Source organism: Phasianus colchicus, chromosome Z (genome assembly GCF_987193195.1).
Source record: "Phasianus colchicus chromosome Z, bPhaCol1.hap1.1, whole genome shotgun sequence".
Taxonomy (NCBI): domain Eukaryota; kingdom Metazoa; phylum Chordata; class Aves; order Galliformes; family Phasianidae; genus Phasianus; species Phasianus colchicus.
The window spans coordinates 2,874,727-2,895,312 of NC_143476.1; the positions used below are offsets into that span (position 1 = coordinate 2,874,727).

The 20,586-nt window shown below is 49.0% G+C and overlaps 3 protein-coding genes across 3 annotated transcripts in view; 1 reads left to right on the forward strand and 2 right to left on the reverse strand.

Moving 5' to 3' along the window:
- The window catches only part of LOC149912216 (rho GTPase-activating protein 32-like), a 336,632-nt gene that overhangs the window by 52,345 nt on the left and 263,701 nt on the right, over positions 1 to 20,586 (reverse strand). The window lies entirely within an intron of this gene.
- The window catches only part of LOC149912217 (rho GTPase-activating protein 33-like), a 134,378-nt gene that overhangs the window by 47,811 nt on the left and 65,981 nt on the right, over positions 1 to 20,586 (reverse strand). The window lies entirely within an intron of this gene.
- LOC149912220 (rho GTPase-activating protein 32-like) lies at positions 297 to 2,573 on the forward strand. The gene is made up of 7 exons (XM_090130716.1): positions 297 to 411; positions 593 to 670; positions 989 to 1,070; positions 1,550 to 1,693; positions 1,970 to 2,072; positions 2,168 to 2,300; positions 2,466 to 2,573. Exons 2-7 carry the CDS (start codon positions 620 to 622, stop codon positions 2,571 to 2,573), a joined length of 621 nt encoding a protein of 206 aa, XP_089986842.1. The 5' UTR covers positions 297 to 411; positions 593 to 619.

Genomic DNA, 20,586 nt, shown 5'->3' on the forward strand with positions numbered 1-20,586 from the left:
CCTGCACAAAGAGTGCAGGAAAGGAGGGGGCAAAATGGACAAGGCCACCTGTCTGCGTCAGTGCCATTGCTGATTAGTCTGGGTGGGGAGAGATGCATCTTTGCTGGCGTGTGCCTGCTGCACACCAGGGAGAGAAACAGCCGTTATTAGACTTGCAGTTCCTTCTGAAGTGCCCACGATAAGGACCGAGTGCATTTCCTGCAGCTTTCTCTGCAGATGTGCTCCTCACCTTGAAGTCCTCCTTGTTGGTTCCCAGCTCCTCACTGTGGCCTGTGCTCTCTGTTTCAGGCTGAGAACAAGGGGAAGCCCCTGCTGGACCATGAGGTGGCACCTGTGAATGTTCCAGCTATTGCTGCTGCCCATGCTATTAAGAGATACGTTGCCCAGGCAGCGGATGAACTCTCCTTTGAGGTAAGCAGTTCAAGGCGTTCCTTGTTGTTCAATTTTACAGTTGCAAATGCCTTCAGAGCTGCACTGGTGCAAGTGCTCTCAAGCTCGGCGATGTTGGGCAGTGCAGAAGAATGCAGTCATTTGAGCTGTGCTTTCCTCCCAGCCGTGCTGAAGCTGGGATTGACGTTGCAATCTCTTGCAGGTGGGAGACATCGTGTGTGTCATCGACATGCCACCAAAGGAGCTGACCCCCTGGTGGAGAGGCAAGCTCGGCTTCCAGGTAAGCACAAGATTCAGACTGGAGAGTGCAACTGCAGTAAAGGCAGGAATCTCAGCTTAGAGCTGCTCTGCCTGCTCAGGATGCCTAATGGACATAAACAGTTTCCCTGTGTCGGTGTCAGGGGACCTTGCCTTTGGCTGCCAATGTTGAAAAATTGTTACCTTTATGCTGTGAACTATGGCCATTTTCTGCTGTATAGTCTTATGGAACGTCAGGCAAGCACGTTCCGGGGGAAATGTTACGTGGCTTTTGGTTTAACAGTTCAGATCTGAGAAGTGCTGCATGCAATAGTTGGCCTCTCTTTTCTTCTTGTTACAGGTTGGATTTTTCCCAGGGGAGTGTGTGGAACTCATTAATAAGAACATTCCTGAGGCACTCATCAATTCTGTGCCAAAGCCAGGTAGGGATGTTACATTTGATGGTGTGGGGAAGCAAAATGAAGTCTTTTTTGGGGTGCGTTCCATGTTTAGTACCTCCTTTATCGATGCCACATTGTCCTCTGGGTTGATGATTCTTCATGCACACCATGGGGCAGAGATTTGGCCCAATCCTCCTGTGTTTATGATTGGACTTGGCAAAACTATAGAATCTTCATAGAATGGCTTGGGATGGAAGGGACCTCAGGGATCATCATGCTCCAACCCTCCTGCCTCAGGATGGTCTCCCAGCCCCCACATTTAATGTCAGATTAGACCAGGCTGCCCAGGGCCCCATCCAACCTGGCCTTGGGCTCCTCCAGAGATGGGGAAAATCCCTTTTTGTATGTACTGGTTGGTAATGTTCTTCCCGTTCTGACGTGCTCTGTAGAATGTGCTGTGCTCGGCCTCGTCCAACGGAGCCAGACCTGAAATGACCTGGTTTCTTCCTTTTGTTGTGCAGTGCCCAAGAAACGCAGCAAGATCCTCACCTTCCTTCGTTCCTTGGTGAAGGCTCGCCCAAAGAAACCGACCGAGCGGGAGGTGGAGAAGGAAAGGGTGTTTGGCGGTGACCTGGGAGAGCATCTTCTCCACTCCGGTCGTGATGGTAAGGAGCTGCCCATTCCTGAGATCTTCCTCTGCTGGGCATCTAAAGAAGATGAAAGGGAGCTCATATCTAGCAGGGGGCAGGCTGATAGCAGTGGAGACACGTGTAATGGGAGTTGATGGCTGAAGGATAAAGTGAGGCGGATGCTCCTAAGAGACAAGCACATCTGTATTTGCTTCAGCCAAGCCTGGCTGGGCTTAGTGGATGGGATGTGAAGCACAGCCTGCAGCACGATTGAATCAGGAGCTCCACTGATGGCTGGCACGTGTTCTTCAGTCCCCCAGGTCCTCCAGAGCTGCGCTGAGTTCATTGAGCAGCACGGCGTGGTGCAGGGGATATACCGCCTGTCTGGCGTCGCGTCCAACATCCAGAGACTGCGGTAAGAGTGCTGCGACTGACACAGCCTGAGTGCATCTGGTGTGGCTTTGGGCTTGCCTTCCTCTCGCTCAACCGGGTTTGCGTCCCTCTCTCCAGGCAGGAATTTGAGTCGGAGCAGATTCCTGAGCTCACCGTCCGTGACATTCACAGCGTGAGCTCCCTCTGCAAGATGTACTTCAGGGAGCTCCCGAACCCTCTGCTCACCCACCAGCTGTACGGCAAGTTCTCGGTAAGCACAAGGCCACGTCTTTCATTTCCCTCTTCCTGGGCCTCTTGGCAGATGGCTGCAGCAGTGCCCCAGCTCTGAGGCCCTTTTGCTGTCAGCCCCACGAGGTTTACTCGCACTGGTGTACTAGCCTGATTGGTGTCTCGCTCCCTTTCTGCACTACTCCAGGATGCTGTTGGTGCCGCTACAGAGGAGGAGCGGCTGCTCAGAATGCAGGACGTCATCCAGCAGCTGCCCGCTCCTCACTACAGGTCAGTGCTGCCCTCAGCCTGCTGAGCTCAGCCCTGCTGCATTGCAGAGGGCAACGATGCGGTTCCAGGCTCTGTCTCATGCCGGCAACACGATGCCTGTGTATGCTGAAGGGTTGAAGGCTCCATGGGCTTACTTTATGGGGTCAGTTCCTGGGCACGGGGGCACGCTTGGTGCAGCTGATGGCTGCGGCTGTGCTGTGCTGGGGCTTGGTGCTGCAGCGTGGCACTCAGTCAGGTTGGATCTACTTCATCTTCGGTGACAGTAGCAATCACAAGAAGTAGCATGAATGGAGGTTTGCTTTCTGAATTGCAGCACGGCATGCTCGTTGGTGCTGAACGTTTGCCTCTCTTGTTTTCCAGGACACTGGAGTTCCTGATGAGACACTTGGCGTGTCTGGCTGGGAGCTCCACCATCACAAACATGCATGCCAAGAACCTAGCCATTGTGTGGGCTCCAAACCTCTTAAGGTAAACTGCTGGTTCTGTTTCAACACAACGCTTACATCTGTTCTCCATTAAAAAAAAAAACAGTGCTCCCTTTTTCTCCATCAAATGTGCTCTTCTCCTGTAAAATCTGTGGCTGACAGAAGAGCAGGAGCCTGAGCTGTTCTCCATCCCCACGGGCACAATGTCTAGGTGACAATTTCTGCAGTCTTGTTGAGATGGGACTGACGTGTCCTTGATCATCCAGGGGAATTTCTGCAGTGGCATCACTGATTGCCCACTGCGGAAGTCTCCAGAGCCTCAGCTGACAGCTTTTGGCTGCAACAATTCAGACTCGGGGAAACGGTCTTGGAGAAATGACTTCTAAAATCTGCCTTTTCTACAGATCACAGCAGAACGAGTCTGCCTGCGCCAGCGGAAGAGCTGCCTGCATGGAGCTGCAGACGCAGTCGGATGTGGTGGAATTCATCATCAACCACACCGACGTCCTCTTCTGCTCCAAATCCGGAGCAGACATCGCAGATGCAGCAGGTGAGTGTCTTCCTCCATTAGCTTGATCTTGACCTGACAGCTTGACCAAATGCAGGCCTTCTCCAGGACCTTTGAGATACTCTTTTACCATCAAGGGGACAGCAGACCTCTGGGCTTCCATTAGGGTATGGCATCCTGTTGCTGGATGCTGAGAATGTCCAAGCCCAAACTTCACAAGGAGGAAACCGTCATTATTATGGTTTGCACGCAGGAAAAGCTTGATGCAAGTGTGGCAGCGAAGCTTTCTCAGTTCCCTGCCCCTTTTATCTAGGGGTGAGCTCTCTTAATGATGACCGTGTCCTTTGCCATAAACAGACCTCTGCCCACATGGTTATTTTGGGCTTCTCTTCTTCCAGTGGCTCGGATAAGCAAGCCTGAGAAAAATACAGCACCTCCCCCAGAACTGTGGTGGCTGTGCTGCTGCTTTCTGATCCTCGCTCTTACCTGTGGTTTTCCCTGACAGGGCACAATTCTCTCCCAGGGCCCAAGTCTGTGGGGGTCTCTTCTGCTGCCACAAAGCTGCTCAGCCTGGAGGAGGCACAGGCACAGAGGCGAGGCCACAGCACCTCTTCTGTGGTAACAGAGAGCAGCCGGGACATTGAAGTGGAAGAAAGCCCTGCAGCTGGGCAGGGCAAATTCCACACCGTCGTTGACTTTCCATCTGACAGGTAAAGAGGACTTTCTTTTCCAGCACCTAGCATCATTGTTTGGGTGGGTTTTTGTGTTTTCCTGCAGAAACCAGGCAGTGCTAGGAACAAGCAACTGCTGCCAAGAGCTCAGTGCTGCTCTTCCCTCACCCTGCACCACGCACGACTCACAGCATTGGCTGTTTTCTCTCTCCAGACAAAATCCACCCAGCAAGACTGAGGAATCACCAGCTAGCAGTTGGTGTTGCTGCTTCAGCCTCAGGAAGCCATCCTCTGGCAGCAAACGCCAACTGCAGCGCAATGCCAGGCAGCCCTCAGAAACAGCAGTGGTAGTCCTGGCAGGTAAGGGTGCAAATGCAGCTTCCAAATCCCTGCTTTTCAGGAACATAGAATTCAAGCTTGCTCTGCACTTGTATCTCTTTCTGGCGTTCCAGCCCCTGCCCAACATCTTCAGTTCACCCCTGATCAAGAACCACTGTCGTAATTCAGATTGTGAAAGTTTGACACTAACCCCCGTGTATCCTTTCTAGGTGAATCGAGCCCTTGCCAACCCACAAGATCCAGGGCAAGTAGCGAGGATGCTCTCTGTGCTTCGATCAGTGGAGAGCTCTTAGGAAGCACAAATTGCTGCAGTTCCAACAGCAGCCTTACACATGACAACAGTGATGGAGAGAAGGAGCTCATTCAAGTTCATGCCCTCATTACACCTGGCTCTGCTGAAAATGCTGACCTGGGCCTGCCAGAAACCACAGTCAGCAGCCTGGATTGTAACCAGGAGTCTCTGCAGTGCAGCCCATCCCAAGAGCAGTGTGAGTGCCCCAACAGCAGCACCTCCATGCAGGAGCAGGTCAGCATCAGTGAAGAGGAGCAGAGCCTCTTGCAGGGGGACTTTCAATCAGGCCTCCAGTCCCAGGCACCGGACAGCAGCACTGAGAGCTCTGAGCCACTGTCTCCATGACAAGACAGGATGAGTCCCATCTTCACCGTGGACCTCTCACACCCTCCTGTCCTTTATATAATAATAAAAGCACACTCGTGCTCAATCAACGCCTTGACTGCCTCCAGAGTCTTCATTCACACGGACTGGGATGAATGCAGCACACAGCAAGGCACCCCAGCTTGCAATGCTGTGGCTGTGGGGTGCGTGCAGCACAGCTCCGGGTTTGTTCCTGTTTTGTCTGGCTTTGGGATGTCTGCAGGGGGAGCTCTGCTACCATTTGGCATGGTAGCAAATAATCTCTCGCATCCTGGATGCTGCTCATGATACTCCCAAGCTTCCTGGCTGTGGCTTTGTGATGCTTTTCAGGGCTTTCTGATGCATTTTGATGCCTTGGATGTTGCTTAACACCTCCCTCCTCCCATCATGTCCTTTCCTGGCTCCCGTCTATGAACTGGCCCTGCAGATCATCTCCAGACCTGTCATCAGCACACTGCGGCAGGAGAAGCTCCCCCTGGCCAACGTCAGGCAGTACTGCTTGGTCTGCAGCTCAGTGGCCATTTCCCCTTTAGGCGGCTCCTGCAGAAGAATCAAGCAGCAGAACCTTTTGCTCACCCTGCAGCACAAAGATGCTACGAAAGCAGAAACAACCTGGGAATCTCTGGGTCTGCAAGACTTCACAGACACTCACCGACTGTGTCTGATGGCTCCCTCCCATCCTTGATTTCCTTCTGCCTTTCTCCTCGTCTGATCCCACTGCTGAGCCATGATCAAGCTGCCCAGTGTGGCAGAGCATCGTGCAGAGCTGTGCTGGCACCTCCTCCCCTTCCTCTCCTGCAGCTCAGCCTGCAACCTGAGCAAGTTTTTTTCTGAGAAAGTGACCAGCTGTTTTCCATCCCTTTGCCCCTACAAACAGTTGTCCAGAGGATCTCGTCCAAGAATTCCTGGAACAGCCTGCAGCTGGCTCTCCTGAAGTTCAGGCTCCTGCCTTTGCTTCCTGCCAGGCCCGCATTCCTTGAGATCACCAACTCAAGGAGGACATGGTCACTGCAGCCCTGACCGCCTCCTGTCGTAACCCCTGGTGTGCACCATGTCCAGCAATGCTTCCCTTCTGCTTGCTGTGCCCAATGCCTGCACCACAGAGTGATTCTCACTGCACTCCAGGAGTCTGTCAGATTGCTTGCAGCCAGCCATGCTGATTTCCCAGACTGACTGGAATCCCCCATCAGCATGAGAGTCAGTGAGTGCGATGCTTCTGCTGGCTGCAGTAAGCAGCTCCCACCAACAGGCTCTCTTTCCAGGCGGCTGTAGCAGACCCTCACCTCCAGAAGCCCTGCACTGCTGCACTTCCTAATTTTACCCACAAGTTCACAACCTGCTCATGGCTCTTCTTAGTTCTTTGCAGTCAACTTCTCATCATAGAGGGCAAATCCCTTGCCTTCCAGAATTCCATAGTATCAATTGTGTCTGCTTTATGTCAGGATTTTTTGTCTTTCTTTTCTTTTTCCATTTTCTAGGTAGGAAAATGAATTTCTGAGCCAGGAGAAGCAGAAGTGAAACAGTCTTCCTGGCACTGCTCAGGTTGCATGAGTTGCCAAGTGCTCCTCAGGTAATGTGTGCTGAAGAGCTGACCTTGGTGGCAGGGGCTGTGGCTGCATTTTGTGCCTGTCATGCGGGAATCCAAGAAAGCCTATTCAGAGCAGGAGCTGCAGAGCGAGATAAACATCACGAGAAGGTAAGGCTGAGAAGCAAGGACACCTCCAGAAAGAAGAGAAAAACTGAGTCAAGTGAGCTGCGTGACGGCCGTGTGATGCTGACCATGATTGGAGGAAGAGCGCATGGCTGGGAATGACTGGTGGCTCTGGTTGGATGGGTGCCTGTGTGCACAGAGGTAAGGAGTGTTTGTGGGATGTTTTGCTGGCATCTAACGGCTGTAAGGGGAAGTCAAGACAGAAAACTTGAGAATGCATAGAAGGGATGTTAAAATCTGGAACAAACTGTTTGGATCATTCACAGCTGAGTCCATGCCAGATTGCCACACTGCCAGAACCTGGGGCCTAGGATTTTCCTTTAAGAGTGCCAACTGCTTATTTTACATGATAAAAAGTAACATTGAAAAAAGCTTCCCTCCTTGCATTAGAATAAGGCATTGATATTTGATGTTTCTGTCTTTCCATTCCTTTAGCAGCCTGGGTGTTGATGCAGCTGCATGCATCTGCTGCCCTCCCCTTCTGTTTTGTGTAAAAGAACAGTAAAATATGCAATCAGTGTGAGATCTTTCTGAAGTATTTTACTTTATTTGCCCCTAGGCTGCAATGGCTGGGAAATGGCAGTGTCACCCAGGAGCCCACACGGCGACCTGATGTCTCATTGTTGGGGTCTATTGGAAACCACCACGATGACAAAAAAATGCCTGGGATTCCTCCGGCCCAAATGCCAAACCTTGCACTTGGCTGTGCTGAACTTCATGAGGTTCACCCAGGCCCACCTCTCAAGTCTGCTGAGCTCAAACAGATGTCATTTTTCTCGTGTCCTTCCATTCCGAGTCCATCTGTTCCCCAAAGCAAAAGAATTCTGACCAAGGCTGCAGTTGCAGCTGACTTCCCAAGGCTGCAAGACGTGGTGGTGACACAGCCTTGTGCTTCTGCATTGGTGCTCATCCCACGTTTCCTTTCTCTGTCTCGCAGGTCAGCTCCTGCTGGAAGCAGATGGTATCCCAGTGTGAATGAAGGTCAGTGCAGGAGCAGCTGCTGATGGAAGTAAGGAAGTCCATGCTGAAGAGCTCTGAAGCATCTGCAGGTATGGTTCTGGAGGAGGCAGCAGTGATGCCGGAGGGCTCCCCAGCAGGAAGCTGTCTCATCCAAATGCTTGCTGAGTGGTTGGAAGGGAGCTTTCTGCATGACAGCAGCACCAGCTGCTTGCTTCAAATGCTGCAAAGACAAGGATTAGCACGAGTTCCAGTATCTACAGTATCATCACGAATCACGATAGGATTACAATGTGTCCTCATACAAACGCAGCCATTTCTCTCTGAGTCCAGAGGCTGTCCAGAAAGCATCTTTGAGGTCTCTCACACCAAACCACTGCTGTCCGTGTGGGATCTGACTCATTAGGGTATAGGGGTTAGGAACCACAGGCTGTCTTTTGAGAACGGGTTCAGTCATTTCCTTACATCTTGCACCAGCTGATACGTGCCGTCTGCCTTCCGTGCCGACAGGATTGGGGTGTTATAAGGCCACAGACAAGGTTCCAGAAGACCATCCTTAACCAGTGTCTGTGTTACAGCTTTTAGACCCACTCTCCCTTCTAAGGCTATGGGATATTGTTGCTGTTTCACTGCTCCACTCCCTCCTTGGGCAGTTATTTGTAAGGGAAAATTGTGAGTCTACCCCGATTTCCTTCCCCTGCCCACACCTTTGGATTCATTTCTTCTCATCACCAGCTGTTAACACATTCATTGACCCCTGATATGTGTTTAACAGACTTGCAGCTGTAATCCTCATTTAACTGTTAAATCTCTCCCCCATAAATCGGTCCCTGCTTCAGGCACAGAGAACAATTGCCCTGCAACTATTTTATCTTTCCATTTTAGTTCTGTGGTCTCCAAGAGTGGAGCTGTCATTTCTGATCCCTCAGCCCCAGTTATGCACAACAGCCACATCCAGATACACGCCTGGTACCTCTGAACTAGCTAATGCTGTAGGATGGAATGTTGTTTCTGCACTGGCTATCAAATGTGGGATTGCTCTGAAGCAGTACAGCACCATGTGTTTTGTAATTTGCCCTTAGAAACAGTTTGAAAAAGTAGAAAGACTTTATTAGTATTAGTAAAAAGAAGTTATTTCATAACATATATTAGAAATACAGTTGTTCAATCATGTGATCAATTCTCACTTACAGAACTGTAATAGATACAAATTGCATGGGTTTAGTATTAAGACCCAGAAAGCATGTTGTAAGGCCATTCTGTTTGGATAGGAGAAGCTCAGCAAAAGAAAAACAGACTCCAAAGAAGCCAGGGCCTCCACACAAGGCCGAACTGACTCACTCTGTGGGCAAGTTGGGATGCAACAGGCAGGCATCAAGAGACTCCCCTCTGTCCTCCTTCCAAACTTCTCTCTCTTCAGGGATGAGCAGGTGTCCAGAAATAGTGGCCAAGTGTTGATAAGCAGCTGTCAGGCGTTCAATAATTAGCAGTACACCTGCTGAGCTAGCAACAATTGGTGTTTAGCCAGTCACACACACACACACAGAATGGCCCGGGTTGGAAGGGACCTCAAGGATCAGGAATCTCCAACCCCCTGCCACAGGCAGGGCCACCAACCTCTGTACCACTGCACATATGCACATTGCTGGATAGAAACAGCAGTGTGGGAAAAACTGTATGCTGTGGATGCATAGGGTGAATCAGAATGGCTTAACAGCTGTCCCACAAGGAAAAGCAATCTTTTACCTGCTGTGCCATGCTCATGGCAGCAGCAATGCAGATGCCAGCATCTGATGCCCACAAGGACAGCCAGCCTGGACTTATTTTCATTACATATCTTTGTCCTGATGTCCTTCTAGAAGCTGGAACATTTCACCATCTCAGCAGAAGAGGGCAGGAGGGGTCCAAGGTGAGGGCACACTCTCCTCTTTTTCCGGCACACAAAGAGAAGATGAAAAGCAGATGTGTTTCCCTGCCCATGGCAAACACCAGCCTTTCCATCCTTACAGTCCTTCCTGACATCAGCAGCAACAGAAACAACATCCCACTCACCTTTGCCATGTCTGGCAGAGGTTGCAGCTCTTCCTATTGCATCCCTCTAGCTTTCAAGTCAAGAGCTCCTGTGTCACTCAAGGAAAAGGAATCTTTTACTGGCTTTGCCATGCTCATGGCAGCAGCAATGCAGATGCCAGCAGCTGATGCCCACAAGGACAGCCAGCCTGGACGTATTTTCATTACATATCTTTGTCCTGATGTCCTTCTAAAAGCTGGGACATTTCTCCATCTCGGCAGAAAAGGGCAGGAGGGGTCCAAGTTGCTGGCACACACTCCTCTATTTATCTAGCACTGAAAGATTAAGACAAAATGAAAACCAGATGTGTTTCCTGCCCATGGCAAACACCAGCCTTTCCATCCTTACAGTCCTTTCAGATATCAGCACTAATTGAAACAACATCCCACTCACCATTGCCATGTCTGCCAGAGGTTGCAGCTCTTTCTGTTGCATCCCTCTAGCTGTCAAGTCACCAGAACCAGTGTCACTCAAGGAAAAGCAATCCTTGACTTGCTTTGCCATGCTCATGGCAGCAGCAATGCAGATGCCAGCAGCTGATGCCCACAAGGACAGCCAGCCTGGACTTATTTTCATTACATATCTTTGTCCTGATGTCCTTCTAGAAGCTGGAACATTTCTCCCTCTGAGCAGCAGAGGGCAGGAGAGTTCCAAGGTGAGGGCACACTCTCCCCTGTTTATCTGGCACTCAAAGAGAAAGAGAAAATGAAAACCAGATGTGTTTCCCTGCCCATGGCAAACACCAGACTTTCCATCATTCCAGTCCTTCCTGCCATCAGCAGCAATGGAAACAACATCCCACACACCTTTGCCATGTCTGGCAGAGGTTGCAGCTCTTTCTATTGCATCCCTCTAGCTTTCAAGTCAAGAGCTCCTGTGTCACACAAGGAAAAGCAATCTTTTACCTGCTTTGCCATGCTCATGGCAGCAGCAGTGCAGATGCCAGCAGCTGATGCCCACAAGGACAGCCAGCCTGGACTTATTGTCATTATATATCTTTGTCCTGATGTCCTTCTACAAGCTGGAACATTTTTCCATCTCAGCAGAAGAGGGCAGGATGGGTCCAAGTAGCAGGCACACTCTCCTCTGTATCTGGCACACAAAGACAAAGAGAAGATGAAAACCAGATGTGTTTCCCTTCCCATGGCAAACACCAGCCTTTCCATCCTTACAGTCCTTCCTGACATCAGCAGCAACTGAAACAACATCCCACTCAAGTTTGCCATGTCTGGCAGAGGTTGCAGCTCTTTCTATTGCATCCCTCTAGCTTTCAAGTCAAGAGCTCCTGTGTCACACAAGGAAAAGCAATCTTTTACCTGCTGTGCCATGCTCATGGCAGCAGCAATGCAGATGCCAGCAGCTGATGCCCACAAGGACAGCCAGCCTGGACTTATTTTCATTACATATCTTTGTCCTGATGTCCTTCTACAAGCTGGAACATTTCTCCCTCTCAGCAGAAGAGGGCAGGAGAGTTCCAAGGTGAGGGCACACTCTCCCCTGTTTATCTGGCACTCAAAGAGAAAGAGAAAATGAAAACCAGATGTGTTTCCCTGCCCATGGCAAACACCAGCCTTTCCATCCTTACAGTCCTTCCTGACATCAGCAGCAACTGAAACAACATCCCACTCACCTTTGCCATGTCTGGCAGAGGTTGCAGCTCTTTCTATTGCATCGCTCTAGCTTTCAAGTCAAGAGCTCCTGTGTCACACAAGAAAAAGCAATCTCTTACCTGCTGTGCCATGCTCATGGCAGCAGCCATGCAGATGCCAGCAGCTGATGCCCACAAGGACAGCCAGCCTGGACTTATTTTCATTACATATCTTTGTCCTGATGTCCTTCTACAAGCTGGAACATTTCTCCATCTCAGCAGAAGAGGGCAGGAGGGGTCCAAGTAGCAGGCACACTCTCCTCTTTTTCTGGCACACAAAGAGAAGATGAAAACCAGATGTGTTTCCCTGCCCATGGCAAACGCCAGACTTTCCATCCTCACAGTCCTTCCTGACATCAGCAGCAACTGAAACAACATCCCACTCACCTTTGCCATGTCTGGCAGAGGTTGCAGCTCTTTCTATTGCATCCCTCTAGCTTTCAACTCAAGAGCTCCTGTGTCACACAAGAAAAAGCAATCTCTTACCTGCTGTGCCATGCTCATGGCAGCAGCCATGCAGATGCCAGCAGCTGATGCCCACAAGGACAGCCAGCCTGGACTTATTTTCATTACATATCTTTGTCCTGATGTCCTTCTACAAGCTGGAACATTTCTCCATCTCAGCAGAAGAGGGCAGGAGGGGTCCACGTAGCAGGCACACTCTCCTCTTTTTCTGGCACACAAAGAGAAGATGAAAACCAGATGTGTTTCCCTGCCCATGGCAAACACCAGACTTTCCATCCTCACAGTCCTTCCTGACATCAGCAGCAACTGAAACAACATCCCACTCACCTTTGCCATGTCTGGCAGAGGTTGCAGCTCTTTCTATTGCATCCCTCTAGCTTTCAACTCAAGAGCTCCTGTGTCACACAAGGAAAAGCAATCTTTTACCTGCTGTGCCATGCTCATGGCAGCAGCAATGCAGATGCCAGCAGCTGATGCCCACAAGGACAGCCAGCCTGGACTTATTTTCATTACATATCTTTGTCCTGATGTCCTTCTATAAGCTGGGACATTTCTCCATCTCAGCAGCAGAGGGCAGGAGAAGTCCAAGGTTAGGGCACACTCTCCTCTTTTTCTGGCACACAAAGAGAAGATGAAAACCAGATGTGTTTCCCTGCCCATGGCAAACACCAGCCTTTCCATCCTTACAGTCCTTCCTGACATCAGCAGCAACTGAAACAACATCCCACTCAAGTTTGCCATGTCTGGCAGAGGTTGCAGCTCTTTCTATTGCATCCCTCTAGCTTTCAAGTCAAGAGCTCCTGTGTCACACAAGGAAAAGCAATCTTTTACCTGCTGTGCCATGCTCATGGCAGCAGCAATGCAGATGCCAGCAGCTGATGCCCACAAGGACAGCCAGCCTGGACTTATTGTCATTACATATATTTGTCCTGATGTCCTTCTAGAAGCTTGGACATTTCTCCCTCTGAGCAGCAGAGGGCAGGAGATTTCCAAGGTGAGGGCACACTCTCCCCTGTTTACCTGTTACTCAAAGAGAAAGAGAAAATGAAAACCAGATGTGTTTCCCTGCCCATGGCAAACACCAGCCTTTCCATCCTTACAGTCCTTCCTGACATCAGCACTAATTGAAACAACATCCCACTCACCTTTGCCATGTCTGGCAGAGGTTGCAGCTCTTTCTATTGCATCCCTCTAGCTTTCAAGTCAAGAGCTCCTGTGTCACACAAGGAAAAGCAATCTTTTACCTGCTTTGCCATGCTCATGGCAGCAGCAGTGCAGATGCCAGCAGCTGATGCCCACAAGGACACACAGCCTGGACTTATTGTCATTATATATCTTTGTCCTGATGTCCTTCTACAAGCTGGAACATTTTTCCATCTCAGCAGAAGAGGGCAGGATGGGTCCAAGTAGCAGGCACACTCTCCTCTGTATCTGGCACACAAAGACAAAGAGAAGATGAAAATCAGATGTGTTTCCCTTCCCATGGCAAACACCAGCCTTTCCATCCTTACAGTCCTTCCTGACATCAGCAGCAACTGAAACAACATCCCACTCAAGTTTGCCATGTCTGGCAGAGGTTGCAGCTCTTTCTATTGCATCCCTCTAGCTTTCAAGTCAAGAGCTCCTGTGTCACACAAGGAAAAGCAATCTTTTACCTGCTGTGCCATGCTCATGGCAGCAGCAATGCAGATGCCAGCAGCTGATGCCCACAAGGACAGCCAGCCTGGACTTATTTTCATTACATATCTTTGTCCTGATGTCCTTCTACAAGCTGGAACATTTCTCCATCTCAGCAGAAGAGGGCAGGAGGGGTCCAAGTAGCAGGCACACTCTCCTCTTTTTCTGGCACACAAAGAGAAGATGAAAACCAGATGTGTTTCCCTGCCCATGGCAAACACCAGCCTTTCCATCCTTACAGTCCTTCCTGACATCAGCAGCAACTGAAACAACATCCCACTGAAGTATGCCATGTCTGGCAGAGGTTGCAGCTCTTTCTATTGCATACCTCAGCTTTAAAGTCAAGAGCTCCTGTGTCACACAAGAAAAAGCAATCTCTTACCTGCTGTGCCATGCTCATGTCAGCAGCAATGCAGATGCCAGCAGCTGATGCCCACAAGGACAGCCAGCCTGGACTTATTTTCATTACATATCTTTGTCCTGATGTCCTTCTACAAGCTGGAACATTTCTCCCTCTGAGCAGAAGAGGGCAGGAGGGGTCCAAGTAGCAGGCACACTCTCCTCTTCTTCTGGCACACAAAGAGAAGATGAAAACCAGATGTGTTTCCCTGCCCATGGCAAACACCAGCCTTTCCATCCTTACAGTCCTTCCTGACATCAGCACTAATTGAAACAACATCCCACTCACCTTTGCCATGTCTGGCAGAGGTTGCAGCTCTTTCTATTGCATCCCTCTAGCTTTCAAGTCAAGAGCTCCTGTGTCACACAAGGAAAAGCAATCTTTTACCTGCTGTGCCATGCTCATGGCAGCAGCAGTGCAGATGCCAGCAGCTGATGCCCACAAGGACAGCCAGCCTGGACTTATTGTCATTATATATCTTTGTCCTGATGTCCTTCTACAAGCTGGAACATTTTTCCTTCTCAGCAGAAGAGGGCAGGAGGGGTCCAAGTAGCAGGCACACTCTCCTCTGTATCTGGCACACAAAGACAAAGAGAAGATGAAAACCAGATGTGTTTCCCTGCCCATGGCAAACACGAGCCTTTCCATCCTTACAGTCCTTCCTGACATCAGCACTAATTGAAACAACATCCCACTCACCTTTGCCATGTCTGGCAGAGGTTGCAGCTCTTTCTATTGCATCCCTCTAGCTTTCAAGTCAAGAGCTCCTGTGTCACACAAGGAAAAGCAATCTTTTACCTGCTGTGCCATGCTCATGGCAGCAGCAATGCAGATGCCAGCAGCTGATGCCCACAAGGACAGCCAGCCTGGACTTATTTTCATTACATATCTTTGTCCTGATGTCCTTCTACAAGCTGGAACATTTCTCCATCTCAGCAGAAGAGGGCAGGATGGGTCCAAGGTGAGGGCACACTCTCCTCTTTTTCTGGCACACAAAGACAAAGAGAAGATGAAAACCAGATGTGTTTCTCTGTCCATGGCAAACACCAGACTTTCCATCCTCACAGTCCTTCCTGACATCAGCAGCAACTGAAACAACATCCCACTCAAGTTTGCCATGTCTGGCAGAGGTTGCAGCTCTTTCTATTGCATCCCTCTAGCTTTCAACTCAAGAGCTCCTGTGTCACACAAGGAAAAGCAATCTTTTACCTGCTGTGCCATGCTCATGGCAGCAGCAATGCAGATGCCAGCAGCTGATGCCCACAAGGACAGCCAACCTGGACTTATTTTCATTACATATCTTTGTCCTGATGTCCTTCTACAAGCTGGAACATTTCTCCCTCTGAGCAGAAGAGGGCAGGAGGGGTCCAAGTAGCAGGCACACTCTCCTCTTCTTCTGGCACACAAAGAGAAGATGAAAACCAGATGTGTTTCCCTGCCCATGGCAAACACCAGCCTTTCCATCCTTACAGTCCTTCCTGACATCAGCACTAATTGAAACAACATCCCACTCACCTTTGCCATGTCTGGCAGAGGTTGCAGCTCTTTCTATTGCATCCCTCTAGCTTTCAAGTCAAGAGCTCCTGTGTCACACAAGGAAAAGCAACCTTTTACCTGCTTTGCCATGCTCATGGCAGCAGCAATGCAGATGCCAGCAGCTGATGCACACAAGCGTAGCCAGCCTGGACTTATTTTCATTACATATCTTTGTCCTGATGTCCTTCTAGAAGCTCTAACATTTCTCCCTCTGAGCATCAGAGGGCAGGAGAGTTCCAAGGTGAGGGCACACTCTCCCCTGTTTATCTGGCACTCAAAGAGAAAGAGAAAATGAAAACCAGATGTGTTTCCCTGCCCATGGCAAACACCAGCCTTTCCATCCTTACAGTCTTCCTGACATCAGCACTAATTGAAACAACATCCCACTCACCTTTGCCGAATCTGGAAGGGAGGTGATTCTCTTTCTATTATACCCCTCTGGCTTTGAATTCACCAGTGCTTGTGTCACACAAGGAAATGCAACATTCCAGCTGTTCTGCCATTCCCATAGCAACAACTATGCAGATGTCAGCAGCTGATGCCCACAAGGACAGCCAGCCTGGACTTATTTTCATTACATATCTTTGTCCTGAAGTCCTTCTAGAAGGTTGAACACTTCTACATCTCTGCTGCAATGCTCAAAAAGGGTCCAAGTTTAGGGCACACTCTCCTCATGGTCTCTTGCACTCAAAGGCAAAGAGAAGATGAAAACCAGAAGTGTTTCTTTGCCCATGGCAGACACTAGCCTTTCCATCCTGACAGTCCTTCCTACAATCAGCTGGAATTGAAACAACATCCCCCACATCTCTTTTTTGTACTTATTCATGCGTGAATAATAATAAGGAGAATTTTTCTGTAAATCTTATTTCTGCATGGAAACGATCTGATAACCGGAGCTTTTTTCTCTAAAACAATCCTGCAAATTTGCACTGCTTATCTATGTACGCAAAATGTTTTTGCCATTCATCTCAAATATCAATACATCTGGCAAAATAAGATAGAAAAAGTATTTACAGACATTTTTGGACATAGATTACTTCTGGTCAAGTGGGAAAGAATCCCTAAGCTGCAATCATGATATTCTTTTATCAGTTTCTCTGATTTAGCCAGTGTTACTAAAAGGGAAATAAGACACAGGCTTTTGATAGCTGCTGCCAATTTAAGAATGATAATAAGTTTTATTATTCTTGGCTAAGATCAAAGTCCTGCATTTCAGGTTTATCTCCAGCTCATCAAGTATAATTAACAGTTTTGGATAGCCACATTATTATATGGCAATATTGTCTTCCTGCAAGGAATTTCATTGTTTTACACGTGCCACAGGTTGTTAATAGATTGCCTGATTACCATTTATTTTTTTTATTGGCTTATGATGACCACAGAAAACTATACAGCAGCACCATAAAAACTTTAAATCCTATCCCATGTATCTGCATTCATACGAAAATTATATTGGAAAGCATTGGTGACACTAAGATTACAAAATAAAGCAGGGGACAATTTCAGTGAAAGCCTGCAGGTTTCACAGCTCTGCCCATTTCAACCCCCTGAAGACATCCACGGGTTTCCTGCTGTGGGACACAGGCACTCACCTGCAGCTCAGCACTGCCTGCTCATGCCTGCGCACACCTTCAGGCTGGAACCAAGGAAATCCTCAGCAAAGACATCAGTACACTTTTGTTATGATGACTTTCCTAAAGAAGCATCAAAAATTTCTTCACGAGAAATACTGCAAGTCCCTTTGACACTAACCCTTATTTTAAATGTTTAGATTTGTGCTTCATTCAGGCGTGCTGTCACTCACAAAAAGATTTTTATTCTTTTGTTTTTCATTCTGAGGAACACAGTGTTTTCTGCCTTGTTTACTGACTGTAGGCACAGCAATACTCCAGCACCTTCAGGGAAACAGCAAATCCATCTCTTTCACACCCTACTTCTATCAAGCTCATTCACCTTACAAGGTATTTATTGCAAGCAGCTCTTCCAAAAATGGAGATTAACAGAACCTGCAACCCAGGACACCTCAGTAAGCCAGTACTTTTCATCTCCTGAAGGTGTAGGTAGACACAGAGCTGGAACATCTCTTCCAGAGCTCTGTGATGCTATCTCATCTGTGTTCCCTTACTGTTGACTCAGTGTCACTTCTTATCTAACCTGGTTGCATCCCAGGATTTCTGGTGCCAAAAATAAACTGACAGCTTTCATCACTAGTTAAAAGGAAACTGCAATAGGAAAAGCAATTTTTCTGATTTCTCTGTTGATCAAAGATGCTTCATGCAAGCCTGATGTGGTAGAAACAATATCAGCTTTAGAATGACAGTCATTAGAGCAGAATCCTTTCACTGATGAAATCCCACAGTCCTGATTCATACAACACTGACACTGGAGGACACAGTAGTTTAGATGAGAGCGCATTAAAAATGACTAAGTTAAGGTCTCAGCAAAGAGTGACAAGTATGAAAAAAAGAGGCTGCAGAAACTGCTTCAGTTTGGCACTCTGGCATAAAGTATGACAACACACAACCTGCCTGTGCAGTTCCAGAAGCAGAAGAAAGCCGTCAACCAGGACTTGTTCTCATCTGCTCTGAAAGTCCACTGGGACAAGGCCACTTTTCTCTGACGTGCTTCCAGAAGTATCACTTCTGAGCACTGTGCCAGGGAGTTACAAGATACTGTTTGTGTGTACAGAGGAGAAAAAGACGTCTGTCTGGAAACAGACTTGGTGAAGGAGAAGCAGCATTTTGCAGAGTACTTCAGAAAGAACTGAGCACTGCCCCAAGAGCTTCAGAGCGGCAGGCTGTCACAGTGTGCCAACCAGCTCAGCTGTGAGTTGGCACTGAAGCTGCACCACAGGGAGAACAAAGCCCCCTGTGCACCCTTGGAGAGCCAAGGGTTGGAGATTCATGAACCTTGAGCTCCTTTCCAACCCGGGCCATGCTGTGATTCTGGGATTCTCACCTTTGCCTCATCTGGCAGAGGGAGGCAGCTCTTTCTCTTGTCTCCCTATGGCTGTCAGGTCACCAGGGCCAGTGTCACACAGGGAACTGCAAACACTGTGTGTGCTGTGCCCTGCCCATGGCAGCACAGAGGCAGCTGCCAGCAGCTGATGCCCACAAGGACAGCCAGCCTGGACTTCCTTTGATTCCTTCCCTTTGGATCAGCGTCCTTCAGGAAGGCGGAACATCTCTCCAGCTGAGCAGCAGAGGACAGCAGGGCTTCGTTGTCTGGGCATGTTCTCTTCTGGCCCTCTGGCCCTCACAGACACAGGAGGAGGACACAGAGGCTGCTGTCACACAGCCAGCCCTGCCTCTCAGGTCAGCTCTCAGGCCATCCTCTCTCCCCTCAGCAGCAGCTCACTGTTCTGCACTCCTCTGGCCTGGGCTGGCAGAGGTGTGCAGCAGTTCTGCTGATCTCCCAGTGCTGGCCATGTCTGCAGTGCCTGTGTGAAAGACACAGGAAGCTGCCAGCATTGCACTGCTCTGCTGTGCCCCTGCCATCACCGAGTTTGCTGTCAGCAGCTGCTGCTACACGTCCATTCAGGCACAGGCCTTTCCTTCCTGGCCCTCTTTCCCCCCCTCTCTCCTCTGCTCTCTCTCGTGCTCCCCTTTGGCCTGGGCTGGCTGAGCAGTGCAGGCCTTGTTGTTGCTCCCTGGGCCAACTACGTCACGGTTCCCCGTGACTCTGCCAGCTGCTCTGACACAGCGACTGCGTCCTCAGTGTGGATTCCAGAATGCGACAGACGTCCAGAGAAGACTTCCAGGGCTGATTGGAACATGCTGCCATCAAGAACTGCCATGGCTCAGGCCCCCTGGGAATCTGCTCACAGCGAAAGCTGCTGTCACTCTGTGTGGGCACAGCCTTGTCTGTGTAGGCCTGCTCACACTGCAGCCCCTGTCTGCACCAGAACCGTGCCGATCCACCTTCTCTTGGCCTCCTTGTCTGCATGGAAAAGGGCAGCTTGGGCTGAAGGCCCTCAACTTTCCGATGGCCGAGTGAAGTCTCTGAGCCCTGGTGACCCACTCAGCTCTTCAGCCTGCTGACCTGGTCTGCTGGGGCTGTCTTAAAAGGCAGAGGGCACGTTATCCTAATGTCCCCACATCCATCCCTCTTAGCATACTGTAGGCCAGTTCCTAAAAGGACACCTGCACAATCTCTCTGAATGTTAATCAACGCGTAGTTGGTCTGTGCACTGCAGAAATTGCACCTAGGTTTTCAGTGGTGATTAGCTATGTGTTTAGTCAGAGGTGCAATGGTTCTAATGGTGAGAGAAAGACATTCCCAGTTGTCATCAGGTGGAACACACTTCAGACTGGAATCCTCAAGCAGACTGCAGTCAAGCTTTCTTAATTATTCGTTGTTCTTATCAATTCAGACGCATCTCTTAATTCCTGCTTGAATGAACATTCTGTAATAATTGCTGAGACAGTGCAAGGCTTGACAATGAGACTATAGTTTATTAAAGTAGCACTTTTTACTTAGGTGCACTTTTCATCTGTTGAACTTCCTGTCGTCTATTGGAAATCTCTGGCACCAGTGCATAAGATTCACCTATTCTATAGAAGTCTGACTGAACCCCATACTGGGATTATTTTTGTTCAATCCAAGCACCTTGGACGTTACTATACATTTATTCAATCATGAGGTAAGTCTGCTTCAGAAGCAATATAGAAAGCATAAAGGGGGAAGAAGATAATGTATTAGTGAAGACTTAACTAGTATTCATAAACTGAAAACTGTGAAACACTATGATGATTACAGAATTTCCCGGAGAAATGTCAAGTTCTTATCTGAATGCTAAATGCAACATCAGTTCACTTCTCACTGGGTTGAATGTTTTAAATATTTGGTAATAATAATGGTTCCTTAATTCTGACATTTAATATGAAAATATTAAAATTCCAGTGTTAGAGTACTTTTTTGTTAGAATGCCAGATGCTAAAGGGATGAAGTGGCACAAGAAAGCAAAATATCTCTG

Excerpts from the sequence above, each read along its gene's own strand:
- LOC149912220 (XM_090130716.1), top strand. The coding sequence starts at position 620 with ATGCCACCAAAGGAGCTGACCCCCTGGTGGAGAGGCAAGCTCGGCTTC. Across the intron at positions 671-988 it reads GAGGCAAGCTCGGCTTCCAG|GTTGGATTTTTCCCAGGGGA; the intron begins GTAAGCACAAGA and ends TTCTTGTTACAG. Across the intron at positions 2,073-2,167 it reads TCCAACATCCAGAGACTGCG|GCAGGAATTTGAGTCGGAGC; the intron begins GTAAGAGTGCTG and ends CCCTCTCTCCAG.